The 16,047-nt window shown below is 33.0% G+C and overlaps 1 protein-coding gene across 1 annotated transcript in view; it reads left to right on the top strand.

Moving 5' to 3' along the window:
- The window catches only part of LOC129756201 (uncharacterized), a 199,720-nt gene extending 189,313 nt beyond the window's left edge, over positions 1 to 10,407 (top strand). Inside the window, exon 10 of the mRNA XM_055753005.1 lies at positions 8,741 to 10,407. Coding sequence (XP_055608980.1) covers positions 8,741 to 10,043 — 1,303 coding nt within the window. The 3' untranslated portion in view covers positions 10,044 to 10,407. The remainder of the gene's footprint in view (positions 1 to 8,740) is intronic.
- Positions 10,408 to 16,047: the final 5,640 nt, after the last annotated feature.

Genomic DNA, 16,047 nt, shown 5'->3' with positions numbered 1-16,047 from the left:
ATTTGTCCCATCCACGACTGCCTGCCGGTTTAACCTGGCCTGGAACTTACTTATTTTTCACTATTGGTTTGTTACTACATCGGTTCTATTAGTAGGTAGCTGTTATGGGTCAGATCACCTACAACAACAACACGGGAGTTGTGGCTACCGAATCGATGTCCGTAATTCGAACTTTCTGAGGAGCAACAAGAGGATTTAAGCGAGGGGATCAAATGAGTGGCCATTTGTTTCAGCACTTCTTATAAGTGGTCCATTGCATTGGTCGGGTGTCGGGTGATCTCGTTAGGGAAATTGAAACTCGTTACACATATCGTTTTGTATCGTATACGACACAGAGCGACGCGACACCATCATTGAAGGCGCTTAGTGGCTACATACCTATTTAGCTGAGAAAAGTTGAGCCTGATTAATGCTGCCATGCATGCGAAATGAATTGGCCCATTACAATCCAGATTACAAATTGTTTTTAAAACGTTATGAACTGGTTGCGGGATACGTATAAACATCTGGTTCAACTATTGGGAAGATAAACAGGCGAGCTGTCAGCTGTAGGTTTTAGACATGATTGTATACATTTCAATCGGTAGGTTCATACTTTTGAACACATTTTGGTAACATTTTCGAAATATTATCAGTGAACTAATTGTCGTAGGCCGAAAGAGGAGAACGTCAAGTCAACTTATGGTAACTTCCAAATTTCTCAAACCCTGAGGGTTAAAAAGATTCGTTTTGGTTCAAAAAAAAATCGTTTTGAAAATTTTTGAAGTAAAGTTAAAATAAGTAAGTACCGTAATCCGGGGTAATATTGATCACTTTTTTCAATATTTTTCGATTATTTATTCTGTTAAGGGGAATGTGGCATGTTTAAAATTTTAAAACCAGTACTGGACTTCTATTAACTAAAAACATGGTTGCAGAAATTTATTAGACTACTTTAAATTTTATTTAAAAATCGATTTCGTCTCTGTTTCGAATCTGATGCTTTGGGGTAACATTGGTCAGCCTCTATTTTCGACGGTTTTTACGAGTTTTCTTGATCATAAAGGATACAAAAGTCCTTTATATTATTTACAAATGCTAGTTTATAAATTTCACCTTGCTTTTTAACGTTTTCTTTTAAAAACATTTTTTATCGAAAATAGAACTATTATGATGCATACATTTAGGGGCAAAAATTAAATTGATTGTTAAAAAGTTTGAGCTAGTGATACTAGTGAAATTTTACCTTCACACATTCCTGTAAGCCCTCCCACTATTTCTATTTTCATTTTTACTTCAAAGTTAATCATTGGATAGGGTTCCTATCCATTTGTCCAATACGGGCTTACTCTTGGAAAATGTCCTTATTTTTTAAATATAGAAAATTTATCAAAAAATGACTAAAAAATAGCACTATAAATATACATATATAAAGAAAAAAAGTTGTTCTTGCACATTCAACAACCCGTTTGCTTCTAAATGCATTTTGGTATCATCAGGAGAGCTGTTTGTTTGCGAGCCTTAGAAAACATAGATATTTTATGATTTTGAAATTACATTTTTACTATCAGAAAAAAAAATTCAAATACAATCCAAATTGTACTTATTTGATACTCAATAAATAGGCTTTCAAATGTAGAAAAATTGATGATAATGTGCAAAAATTAATTGTTGGTCAAAATTACCCCGGTGATCAATGATACCCCGGTTTACGGTATTTATTTAATGTTTGTATGAGAAAATTTCATATTTGAATCAAACTTGAAAAACAAACATGATTTTTCTTATAACTCTGGAATCGAGCCATCTAATCATGTTTAATGTGTTTAATTGGACTGCCTTCCATGCCGAAGGAAAAGTAGGCGATGGCACTTGTTTTTTTTCGGTTGTTCTGATAATTTTCGTGTTTTAATTAAAAAAAACGTTATGAATTGATATTAAGTATAAATAAGTATAAAATGATATTATAAAAGTAATAAATAAAATGTAATTATAAAAGTAATAAATAAAAGTAATAAAATGATATTAAGTATAAACAGTTTGTCAGATGTTCACAGCAGTGATGGCCACCGGAATAAGTTCTCTAAACTTTAGGAAGGGGAAAGGAGTTTTCAGAGGTTTTATATTTGCCTAATGAAGTTGAACGAACTTTGTTGATTCCGGTTCTGTTGTTCGTGTCGGAGGTCGAGCTCAAATTTATGGACCCAAAAACATTCTATTGAAAGCTAGCGTTGTCCTAGTGAGAGTGATATAAATAAGTGACCTTATCCTGTGGAGTTTTTGTGGAAAATTTTTGACAGCTTTGTAAATATGACACCCAACTTCAAAATAATTGCCTTTTCAGTATGTTGTCCAACGAGCTAGGTTAAAGTATTCTATCATGAGAATGAATTGGATTGCTTCGATTGAAAAATGTAAAAACAACGCATCGCAGAGTAGAACAAATCGTATGTTTGAGTGACGTCATATTCAATACACTCTTCCCAACGAGGGACTTTGGTGAGATTGTTCCATGTTTCTTTCAGTATGCCTTTCATAAATCCTATCTGCCAAGTAGGATTCACTCAATTGCACCTTCTTATTCCAATTTGAATCAGCTTTGTGAGTTATCTGCACATATAGATTTATTGTTCTGGTTCATATCTTTTCTATCACGACTTGTCGCAGTGTGCATTATGGCACCAAAATAATCTTCAAAATAAAAAAAAAAAAAAAGGAATAAGAAAACATTTGAAATAAGATTTGAATTCAGATTTCGATTTTGCAATCTTTTGCTGGTTTTGGTTATTAGTTATACCATGTGTAGTCACCCCATGTTATGCTATGTTATGCTATGCTTAGTTGAACTTTCTTCAATGCCAAAAGATACATTTTTATTCAACAGGTTAAAATTCGGCGGTTATCTAAAGAAATACTAAGTTACTACAATCTTCGACAAAATTGTCTAGCAGAAAATTTCCTTAAGATAATTTATAAATTGGAACAAACAGGCTTAGGCAGAGTTAAAATAAAAATCTTGCCCTTTTTTTTCACACACATAATATTAAATTTTCTCATACAATCCAAAGGAAAAAAACTTGTTAACGTTACAAAGCTTTTAAGACTTCAGCCTTGAGGAATTGAAAAATGACCAAAAATATACTAAGTCCAATGAACAGCAAATTGGGTGGCAAAGGATTTAAAGGAAATAAAATTCATTACGAATTTCAAAATTCGATCAAATATACAATATATTTCCATTTAAATCGCTCACTGAAGAAGATAGTAAGTTTCTATCGAAATACCGGTATCTGAACTTTTCTTCTACCGTAGTTGAATTATAGGGAATCTTTCGATCGCTTTGATTGATGATAAAATTCTTAGATTTAATACTTGAATTGGTCTCTCAATCAGTCTCATCATAAGAAATTTATGACTTTCAATTTCAAATGATTGCAGTTGAACAGGATATAACTTTTTTTGCTAACCCTTTAATGCATAGTGTTGTTCTAAAACAACACTTATCAAATTCCAATTCTCTCAAAAACGCTTAGAAAATGCTAAAATCAAATTTATTTAATTTTTTTTAAAGTAGTTTTTGGAAAATCTCTGATATTTCTTTAGATTTGCAAATTCTAACAAACTTTTTAATCTCAACCAACCACAAACACCTTCCTGCACCCAATAAACAAGGTTTGGAAGATATTTGCAAGATCGTTTTGAAATAAATCAAGAATTTCTTAAATTATTTTACATTTTGGATGGACAATAATTTTTATGATACTCGAAATAACGACTTCAAATCTTTTCAGTTATGTTATTTGAATTGAAATATTATTTTTTCACTAAACCAGCATTTTGTGTTTATCTTGAATTTAACGGTTTCACTAAAAGTCTATAAACTTGAAAACAACAAAATGCTACTAAGACCATTCCAAAATGGTATCTGTGATCACAAAACTCACAGTTGCAGAACGGCTTCAAGTTGTTTTCAAACGTCCTGTTTAAAGAGTCGAGTATTTTTCTGAAGGTTGCGCAAAATAAATTACCCCATTTGCTCTTTGAGTGACTCTATTTTTCACAATTTTTAAAATACAGTGAAATTTAAAAAAAAAAATACTGTGAACCATTGCTGCAAATTTTAAATTCTTAATCAAATTTTGATGGACGACTAAGGTGAATCGAGAGTAACAATCTTGACTCAGAACTATGGCCAAAACCTCAAAATTTTATCCAAAGTCAAAAATTCTACTACATTTTTCCAAAAAAAAAATTCTCACTTGATGATTAATATTCAAAGACTGTACTCGAAAAACGCTATCAAAAGTTATTCACAAAAGAAGTTTGTGCATGAATTTTGGGTACAATCCTTAGTCCTAAATATCGAATTTTCAATTAGATTCAACTCTCTAAGATTGCCGAAAAAATGTTTTTGCTTTATTTGCAGAATCAAAAAAAATTAATTGAGTGGTCATAATTATGTATTTTGTGTCTAAAACAATTTTTGAGCAAAGTTTTTCCAAATTAACTAGCTGATGTTTCGATGAAAAAAAAAACAATTTTCGAGTTTTTTTCTTCTTGGATTTAAATTAAGAATTCCCTTATTTGCCTAGATATTGCCCTGATTTCGGGTTGTCACTTTCAAATCGAATGTTCAGATATTGCAAGGTTTTATAAAAAAAAATACCTGGATAAGTGCGGAAGAATATCTGATAAGCTTCGATTCGATTAATTTCCGATGTTCTGGTTAATTTTTTTTAAAATCGAAATTTGTTGTCTGTGATCAGATTGTGGAATCTGTATCCAGTTTATTATTATTGACATTAAGTTTTGATTTTAATTTATGTGTAGAGTTGAATCTTAAGAATGTTTTATAATGGTGATCCAGAATTGAAATATTAGAGTATCATCTATCGGAATTTTAATTTAGATTCACTAGTTCAATTACAAATAAATAATTGAAGATAGAATTCGAATAGAAAATCAAAGATTCAAAATACAAATAAGAGATTTCTGGTTAAAGATTCTGTTATGAAACGCCGTTTTTGGTTGATAATTATTGGGGCATTTTTGGGCATTTAGATTCAGAAATCGATTTCAAATAAAGAATTCAGAACTTTTATTCAGGTTCAAAATGCAGAATCCAAATTCGAAATTTAAATTCAAAATTTCCCAAAAAAAAAACAAAAAACCGGTGAAAACTACTATTATTAAATAAGATCTGAATTCATTTTCAAGATTGCGTTCGATGAAAAATCTAAATTTAAATTATTTTTTTTTTTCAACCAGATTCAAATAATGAAATAAATTATTAATGATAATATATTGTTGATAAAACAGTACTTGATGTAAGGTTTAGGAAAATTCAGCTGGGAATATATTTTATCGGTTTGTTCTTTAACATTATTAACATTGTAGATACTTCAAACACAAATATTTAAACTAAAATCTGATGGTATCGGGTTCACAAGAGTTGAAAATAAATCTTATATGAACCCCAAAATAGTTTTTCTTTCAAAATAGTTGTTTAAAGCTTAAAGACTTTGGTTAGAAAGTAATTATATTTAATGAATAACTTTTAATATAAAAGAGCTTAATTCCAAATAATGAGATACCCCTATAATCAATTTTTTATGTATGGATTTTTCAAGCACAAGTGTTTTGGAAAAACTTTATCATCCAAAACCCCCCTTTTCCCCCTTGAGGCAGTTTTTCCTACGGCCCTGCTGTGAACTATAAACTTTCAGCAATATTTATGCAAATTTTCAGTTGCGATTGCTTAGTGATGCAATTTTATGTGGGGCACCCTTTAAAATCATTGGATTTTTTTTATTTGTTATGAACTTTTCAAATAACCAACTGCCCAACAACCAAAAGTCCCATAAAACAGGTACAAAAACGCTTACTCAGCCCCATCATTGATACGAAGCACGTTCTATGCAGCTCAAAATTTAAGATCTTATTGATACTTTCAAGTTAAAAAAACAAGTCTTAAAGATCTTCTATTCAACTTCCAAAAAGTCGTAAAAAATGAATCAAAAATCTCTCTCTATCTCAACTGCACCCTTAGCATCGGTTCATATCACCTTCTCTTGATTATTTACTATGATCTGTACATGGTGCCGCCATGATGCCACGCTCCGGAATCCAAACTCGAAAAATTGCTCAATTGCTGCTTTCCTACATTTCCTACATATATCTTATCAGAATGGTAGCTCAATTATTAAATTAGGGGAGATAAGGGCATAATGTCCACCTTAAGAAAAACGCTTATTTAACCATAGAGAACAGCTATAATATGTGAATAACATCATTGTTTCGTGTTCAGACACTCAAATAGTCTATTGCCTAATTGGATGAAACTTGAAAAAGTAGATAAAAACGTTCAAAAATGCATTTTAAACTTTTTTGCCGAATGATGAAAACCAGTCCTTTGTAGGGGCATAATGAGAACCCTCACTGGGGCAGTATAAGCACAATTTTTCGGGGCAAGATGAGCGTTTTCTGCCGAGAAATCTAGCAGCAAATTCGACTCGATGAAGTCAACTGAATAATAGAGCTACAGCTTGACTTGTTTCATCTGACGATTTGGCCTATTGGTAAGGTGTCGAACAGGTAATCAGCAGACTCGAGCTCGATTCCTGGTCAAGGTGATTTTTTTTTCATTATCATTCATGATCGATGCATTTAGCACTAAACGGTGAGGCGTAGATTCATCAAACAAAGCAATAACAAAATAATCTAGGTCTGTTTGTAGAATTCAAAGAATTAATACATGCTCATACATTATGTTTCTGGTGTTTTGTTTGACGGATGATGCTACTAGCCGTATAATGTACATAACAATCAAAAAAATCCATCATTAATGGTATGTAAAAAAAACCCTTGAACAAGAATCGAACTCGAGTCTTCTGATTACCTCTACGACACCTTACCAATAGACCAAATCGACAGATGAATCAAGTCAAGCTGTAGCTCTATTATTCAGTTGACCTCTTCGAGTCGAATTCGCTGTTAGATTCCTCGGCAGAAAACGCTCATCTTGCCCTGATTAAAAGTGCTCTGTTCGCCCCAGGTCAACAAATTTAAGTAAAAACGCGTTTTAAAATTGATCAAAGTGAAAAATCAAAAATTTTATGATGGTGAAAATTCAAAAACAATGTGTAAATCATGTTGCAGTGCGTACATTTCAGATCAAGATGATTTAAAAGTCATTAAAGCTTATTTGGTGGAGTTCAAAAATTATAATATTTTCGTCACTTGAGAACCTAGCTGGTTATTATTTAAAATTTCTGTAAAGATAAGGATATTTATATTTTGGTGAAAAAGTAATACTATAGGTTGTACGAAACAAATCCTCATGGAAATTTGTATAAGAAAATACGTACATTTGTAGAAAAAGGAGTGCTTATTATGCCCTCGGTGCTCGTTATGCGCTTATCTCCCCTAATTATTGAAAAAAAACTTGCCCGGTTTGGGAATCGAACCCCGACCTTCGTGATGAAAATCGAACACGCTGCCACAAGACCACGCCTAGATGTTGTTCTAACTGAAACTAAAACTCAAAGTGGTGATTTGATTTTGAAAGCACCTCAATGCACTTTTTGTGACTTACCATATCCCTTTTTGAGCACTTTTGTGTCCTTTACGTGAATTAAGTCCCGTACAACGTACGTATAAATCACTTTTGCTACTTTCAAGTTCATTATTGGATACATATAGTTCACTTATGGGAATCGGGCAAAACAAGTCACATACAACGTACATATTAATCACTTTTGCAACTTTCAAGTTCATTAATCTTATATATAAAAATTGAGGCGTTTTCTTTGTAACACCATCACGTATAAACGGTCGGTTGGAATGAAGTGAAATTAAGTATTCGAGGGTTTTTCGGGTAAGAGATGGTTTGTATAATAATTTCAAGAATCTCACTTTTTATGGAAGGGGGGGGTCCCCATACAAAATCAACTAGAATCGGGACAAAACTGGAACAACTTGAAGACGATTTTCACGAAAACTGATTCACGAGCACGAAGTAGTTAAAGAACTGTAAACATTTTCCAACGATTTATTAAGGGCCGGGTAAAACGAAGTTTACCGGGTCAGCTAGTAAGTACATAAAGTTCACTAAAGGGAATTGGGCAGTTGATTCTCTTTGTCAGTCAATATGTAACTTTCAATGCCTTCATTCAAGTGAATATGTGACTTTTGGTTGCTTGGGTGTAGTCCTTAAAAACCAAGCAATATTATTGCTGCAATATTAGCTCACAATCTATCTGAATTAATATCAATCGAAAGTTTTAAATGCGGCTTCAAAAATAAGACATACATTTGTTATTAAACAGTCATTTTTAAGGACTTTTTGAATTAAAAGACGATTTCTCTAGAACAAAAAATCACTACCAAAAATGTTTAGAAGCATCTGACGAAACGCAATGCGTAAAATGTACTCATTGCGTGTTAGATAACAATTTGCGACAAAAATACCATCTCTGAACTGCAATAACTAACATTTTTGCTCATACCGAGAAAAAATATCTTAAAATTCCATTCACGCTTGAGACTCAAGCAAGCCTCCCTATGATCAGATCTTGCTGAAATTTGGCATGACACCTTCTCGGACATGCAATAGTGTGCGTTCTCTTACCCCACCTTAGAAATAGTGTATACAGGTTGAAACACACCATGTATCGTTTCCAGATATTTCAATAAACACCCATCAACTTGAAACAACGGTCACATTTACATAATTAAACTTTACCTTTTTCTTTATTTCCAGCGATCGCGAAGCATCTGTAATGCTATCGAACTCCTGGCTGTACCACTACTACACCGTCCAGTCCAAGATGCAATTCGGCATTCCCTTCGAGGGTGCAACCCGAATCCCACCCAACACGGCGTACTACGGTGGCCATCATTCACCCACTCACTCAGCCGGAATCCAATCCCACGGTTACATAGCTCCTCCGCATCATGTTTCGTATGGATATCATTCTCCGGTGGGGCAAAGTGGAGGTGGTGGAGCTAGCACAGGTCACAACGGAACATCTCTCATAAGTCACCATCATGGGTTAGGTGGTGAACATTATCGACCTTATGGCTATAGATTGAAGACCCACCCTGTAGATTACAGCAGTCAACAGCAACCTCCGATGGTTAGCACCGGACAGGTTCGGTGTGAATCTACAGGAAGCAGCCAAAGTATTCCAATAAATGGGGAGAGAAACGGATCACCTCCGGCGAAAAAACGAGCTTTGGGTCGATTAGAACCTCTTTATATTCCGGGAAACGAGCAGGACTCCCCGGAGAGTTCGGTCATCGAACTGCAGCCATCTTCTCATCCCATCAATCATGAGCACCCTGCGGATAGTTCGCTCAGTAGAAATGGATCCGGCATCTCCGGTGGAGCAGGATCTAGTTCGATCAATGGATCTGGTGGTCTTCAAACCATGACCCTGTCTACCTCATTACATACCCGAAGTAATCGAATCCTGAAGGCTCCTCCTTCTGCAACGATCACCTCGGAACCGACGGACTTCATCGATCAGTGGAATCCAAGTCCTCCCTGGTCCGACACAACAGTCCAAAAAGTTCCGGACATCTCCCATCAGCAGCTTTCCCCCTATATGACGACAACACCTCCAACTCCCACCAGTGCTCCGCCTCATGTTACGGGCATTCCTACCACAACATTCTCTTTCGATTGGATGCCCGAACAGTTCGTTCCAATAATGGCAGACGGATCAACGGGTGTTCCATGTACTCTGACCCAGGACGGAATCCCAGTGCCAATGTCCCTGCCCATGCCAGTACCCCTACAAATACCTCCTCCACCATGGCCTTCGGATCATCGGCTACTCCCCCTAGAAGGCAGTTTATCAACCTCCTCAACTGTTGAGCGAAAACCTTTAGAAGATCACCAAAACCAACAGCAACAGCAGCAATTTTTGCCGCAACACAGTCTTCAACAGCATCAGCCATCACAACATCTTCAGCATCAATCCCAGCTTCACAACCAAACTCCAACCGCATCCAGCAGCGTAGATATTGGACCATCACGAGGTATTAAACGATCTCATTGAACGCGTAATATCCTTTTTCGTTTCGTCCCGCCTGTTGTTCAGGGATGTAGCCATTTTTTAAACAAAAAACAACAACAATCGTACATCTTCCAGTATCAGTATTCAAATTAAAACCTAAGTTAGCAGACATAGGACAGATTTAGCAGTTATTTTGTCGTACAAACATCGATCGCTTCCACTCTCAAAGCGAAGAGGCTAAGTGCCAAGTAGTTGTATTTTAAACAGTATAGGTTTAAACTAAAGCAATCAAAGTTATTAATTTTCCGTGCTAAATTTAACCTTTCCCATAGGTCTATTGTTGATTTGTTAAAAGTTACTATTGTGCAATTTGCATGGCTAAGACGGGCGAAAACTATGGTTTTAGATCAATCGCAATTTTTGTGTAATAGAAAGAAAAACAACAAACGTTAAACGTGCATTTCTACAGCTCTAGATTCCTTCATCATAAACAGTAAAATAGTGCATCTATTTATTATTTATTTATACATCTACTGTTCGTCGGTTTTCACCGATCAAATTGTGCATTTCATTCAATAAAAATTATTGATTTTGTAAAAATGTTGCATGTTTTCATTGAAATCCGAACATACTCGTTACAAAATAGAATACATTGGACATCGCCATTGGAGATTTCGTAAATGAATAAGGTAAGTGTTAGTTGAATAATAAAATGTTTCAAAAATTCATAACCGCTTTCGCGATTCGAATTCAATATAAGTTTCATCACTGTTTGGATCGAATAAAATATGTTAAATCTAAATAACAGTGAACCTTGAAGTTGGATATTTCTTCTCATCAATTATTTTTTCGAAGACCACAGATACCCTTTTCTTCGTTCTTCTAGTGATATTTGCTTTTCCCTATCAGGTTTTCGTTCATCAAACTATGCCTGCGTGGAAAACTTTTATTTTCAGTGCAAGTATTGCCTACAGAATCCGAGATCGTTTTTATAATTCAGAATTATCATCCAAAATTCATGACAATGAATAAATTTAAAACTTTAAAACAACAAAATAAATCTTAGAATCAAAATAAGAAAATTGCTGACTACCTCTCGAATGAAGACAAAGATATAAATTAAAAACGATCCAACGGGAAATAACAACTCAAAACTCAGTACCATAACAAAACCATGGCCGTAGGATCAAGGAAAGGAAGGATTGGATGTTAAGCCTCCTCCCCATACAGAATCATGAACACATCATGAGAAACTATGCTTTAAAATCCAATTTCTTAATCAAATGTTAAAAATTACTATAAGAATACTAATATTTATACCCCAAAAACTTATCTTAAATTTTGATACATACAATGAAAACATTTCTTTAATAATATACTTAAGAAAGCGTTTTATGGTTGTTGAGAAAAAAGGGTGTTGTTTAAAATCAAATTACATTTCAAATATGGGTTAAAAATGTGCTGAATGATTCAATTCAATTTCACATAATAATTTGATTCAGAATTCAAATTCAAAACATGATTCACAGAACTCGGTAATTTTTAACCAAAATCCTAACATGTGAAACTCTGTTATCAACTCGGTAAAAATTTGCCTGGCAGAGAAATGACAGCTGTCTATTACAGACTTTTTCTGTAAAAAACACCGCTGAAAGCATTTTTCAAAATGTTGACGTTGACATTTGTCAGTGGAACAGATCGCTCGATCCGATAATGTTTACCGAAATGCCTGTATTTATATCAGAAAGCCTGGTAATTTTCAACCGAAAAACACAATGCTTTGTAAAATATACCGAACAACAGCTAGAGTTTGCCGAAAAACCTGTTATTATAACCGAAATTCTTGTTATTAATACAGAAATTTCTATAATTATTGCCGAGATATCTTTAACTTTTACCGTCATTTTTTTTAACTGGAAAACTGTAAAAGTTCGGTAATATATTCCGAAACACTGGTAGATTTTACCGAAACACCTATAATAATGACCGAAATACCGATAAATATTATCGAAATGCCGGAAATTTTTCCCAATAAACTGTAAACAATTCGGTTATTTCCACCAAACCAGCCTTTGATGTTAACCGAAAAACAGTTTCTCACAAAAAAAAACAAAAACAAATTTCAATGATCTTGGTCATTTTGAAATTTTATTTTATTTACCTTGAATCTTCATAGATTTTGATGAAAGTCTACCTCGAAAGCACCATTTTCTGACACTCGGCTGTTGAATTAATTGTTTCGTTGAATTCGAGTCTTCTATCGGGCAGCTGATTTACAGATCCTCCTCAACTCCAGACTTATCAAATTTTTCCGCTGAGCCAGCTTGCTTGCTTCCGCTATCTAAAAAAATGTGAATGTTTCGGTGAAAATTTAATAAAAAAGAAAGAATCAAGAACAACTTACCATGTTACAATGCGATAGCAATTAATTTCATATTCAAGCCAATCAAATATTCAGACAAATTTTGAATCTACAGAAAGTTTAAAAATTCAACCCCTTCGAGCTGCTGGAACACGTTTTATCACGCGATTAAGAAAGACAGCCCCTGCGAGCAGGAAACTTTTGTCCTGCTCGCTCAACGCCAGACATTTTTTTTAGATTTATGTAGTCAGCAAATGCTTTATGGTTTTTGAGTGGTTTTTAACCAAATAGACATTTTTGACAAACTGATGAACGATTCTTCGGTAAGTTGAGAACTGATTAACGATGCTCGGTTCAAAAATCATCAAAATTCCTCGAATTATATAGCTTGTTCGGTAAAATAAATAATCGAACTAAGTGATTTCAGTTTACTGAGTGTATATTTTGTAGATTGGCTCAAAACACTGAGCTGTTCGAAATTTCAGCGCAATCAGACAGAGTGCTTTAAAGCGCTCAAAATTTCGGTTTTTATCCTCAAAAACCACCAAAGGGGAGGCCAAAGGAAATAGAAAAAAATCGAAATTTTAATTTTGATGCCAAATAACTTAAAATACATAAAACGTCAAAATTTGGTGTTGTCTCGAATAAAAAATTTGGTCAAAAATCTACTTTTTGGAAATTTGATTTTGAGTCGATTTTCCGACAAACGGACGAATTTCCCAAAAAAAGACCCAAAAAGTCGGTGTTCTGGTTTTTGCGATTTTTATTTAAAAAATCGGCCATTTTTCGGAAAATCGACTCAAAAATCAAAATTCCAGAAGATCGATTTTTGGGAATTTTTTTTAAGATAATACCAGATCTCGACGATTCATGCATTTCTAAGTCATTTGGCATCAATATTAGAATTTCGATTTTTTGGATTTCCTTTGGTTTCCCCTTTGGTGACTTTTGAGTGCTTTGAGGCACCCCTTAATAAAGTCCGATTGAGTAGAAATTTTTCACAGGTCGTTTTTTTGGGCCAAGCTACAAAATGTATATGGCCGGTTTCCAAAATTCGATATAACCCATTTGGCTGCCACCCTAATGTACCTTTATGTTATACAAATTTACAAGCTCGCTTTGATACACGTAACCGATATAAAGAGTTTAAAGTTGATAAAAAAAAAATTAATAAGAAAATTGAGAGCTGCGATTCAAGTATCGCATTTAAAATACTTATTTTGAAATGTTTAGACCCAGAACTGAAATTAAAGAATAAATATATTATTTTTCCTTGATATTTTTTATCAAAAATAATAATTAATTCAAATTTAATAATAATAACTTTTTTTTGAAAAAATTGAAATCTCTAAACATTTAATCAGAGTCAAATTTTTAATGATTGTTTTTTAAATCAGTTATGCCATAGCCTTGAAAATTTATCTCAGTATCAGAATTCTGCTTCAGTTTTTCAAAATTTGCGCACTTGTTGATAGAAATTTTGTTGAAAAACGCAGGTTTCAGTGGTGGAACAGAGTTATCTTTATTCAGTTTCGTCAGTGAGGTCATTAGAATACAACCATATTAATTAGCGATAGCTAATTGTCACTTTCCACTTCTTATATTCCCTAACCGGGAAAGTACGCATTTCTCAATGAGTACTTTGATATTCTTACCCAGAATATTTGGCAACACTGTTGTGTTACCACAAACCCAATTTGAGTTGTTTGGCTTCACAGTGTGATGATGTAAACATTTGTACCGTGTTTACCATCATCAGCTGTCATCATCAATCATTACCGCTATTGTTTCAATTGCGAATTGACTCAAAGCATGCGGAACCAAAACAAACTGTTTTGGTTTCGCCGACGGAGCGGCAGATTTCCTCTGCCGAAACTGTAAGTATCAACAAATTTATTGAACTTAGATATTTTGTAAAAACTTTTAACTCATTTCAGAGGTTCAAATTATCAATTGTAATTTGTAATAAATTAAACAACGAATTTGCTATTGAATTTAAAATCCTTAATTTTCGATTCAAATCATCGTTGGAGGATAGAAAAGTAATCATCATTATTTAGTAAAAGAAAAGCTGTTTTGAAATCGTCGTTTAATTTTTTTTTTTGCATTTCTATTAAAATTTAACTTTCCAAACTCTTATTTGCTTTTGGATAATAATTTTCAGAATAAGAAAAAATAAAATAAAATAAAATAAGAAACCATCCAGAGTTTTTGCTATTCAGTTTCGAATTTTTTTAACTTAATTCTTATGAAAAATTTAATCATAAAAAATCTTTAGAATGACAATCCAGAATATAATAATCTAAATCAGATTCATTTTTGTAAATTCTTATTTAAATTCATATTCGAAAGTCATATTATAAATAAATAATTGAAATAATGTATTCAGATTGAAACCAAAAACATCAGAAATAAAATACAAGAGTAATGATTGAGGGCCCGTAAACATATTTAAATTTTGGCTCATAGGTAAATGAATTTGTTTCAGAAATCACTGTTTGTTTTTGTACATTTCAGAAATCGTATTGAGATTCAGAAAGGGATAAGAAAATCAAATTTTGAAATTAGTTTTAGAATGGAGAATGTGAATTCTTATTTAAAATATCGATTCAGCTCGTAAATAAGTTTCACGATCAAGATAAAATTTATATATTTTTTACGCTTTATAAACTGACTGTTTCGATGAAGAATTGAAATTGCAAGAAATTGCAGACTTATAATTTTGGTTGTTAATATAATTTCAATTTTCAAATTTTTAACCAAAGTCAGCTCCAAACCAAATTACTCTGAAAATCACAATTGTAAAACGGAAGAACCTGGGTTTTATTCTAAGAGAATCAATTGAAATTATGTTATTGATTTTTAATGAAACATACATATTTGCTCATAAAAAACATGTTTTCTTCTAGTAAAAAAAATTGCAAAGAATTCCATTTCTGTGTATTCTTTAGCATTTTTAATATTTCTTTTTAAAAGTGCCTAATTTTGAGCATTAAAAAATTGTGAAGAAATTAATTTTTTTCTTAAATAAACTTATTCATTTTTCTAATAAAAAAAACTAAGCAGCAGCAAATTCAAAGTAAGAAACCATCGATGAAAGTAAGTTTTCCATTTTGTTACTGAAGGATTCTTTATAGAAATCTAGCTTATAATATTAATATTTTAGAATGTATTTTCAAAAGTTTTTATTTATTACGAAAATCTTTTAAAAATGAATAATCAACTAATAATAAAAGTAATTCCTTTGAATTTTTTATCCATACATTGCGCAGTGGTGCAGAACACTAATCTAGCTGTACTAAATTTATAGCGCCCAGGAATGGAGAAATAGACATTTGGTGTATTTGGCAACATTTTTCAGTTTTATAGAGAGTATATTTTGGTACAAAATTTATTGCCGAGGGTTGACCAGATAAACAACATTGTCCAAGACATCAAAGCCTTTTTTGAATAACATAAAAGTTTGCATTTTTATCTCGCTGTTGGTGAACCCCTCGGTAATAAATTTTATACCAAAATATACTGCTTGTAAAACTGAACAATGTTGCCGAACTCACCAAATGTTTATTTCTTCATTCCTGAGCGCTATTAATTTAGTATTGCTAGATTAGTGTTCATGATTGGATAAATAAATAAAAATAATTATTAGATCTTAGCTTGAAAATTATATTTTTTTCGTCTCTT

The sequence above is a fragment of the Uranotaenia lowii genome, chromosome 3 (genome assembly GCF_029784155.1).
Source record: "Uranotaenia lowii strain MFRU-FL chromosome 3, ASM2978415v1, whole genome shotgun sequence".
In the NCBI taxonomy this organism is placed as follows: Eukaryota; Metazoa; Arthropoda; class Insecta; order Diptera; family Culicidae; genus Uranotaenia; species Uranotaenia lowii.
The sequence above is the reverse complement of the archived record's forward strand: the minus strand, read 5'-3'. Positions and strand labels throughout refer to the sequence as shown.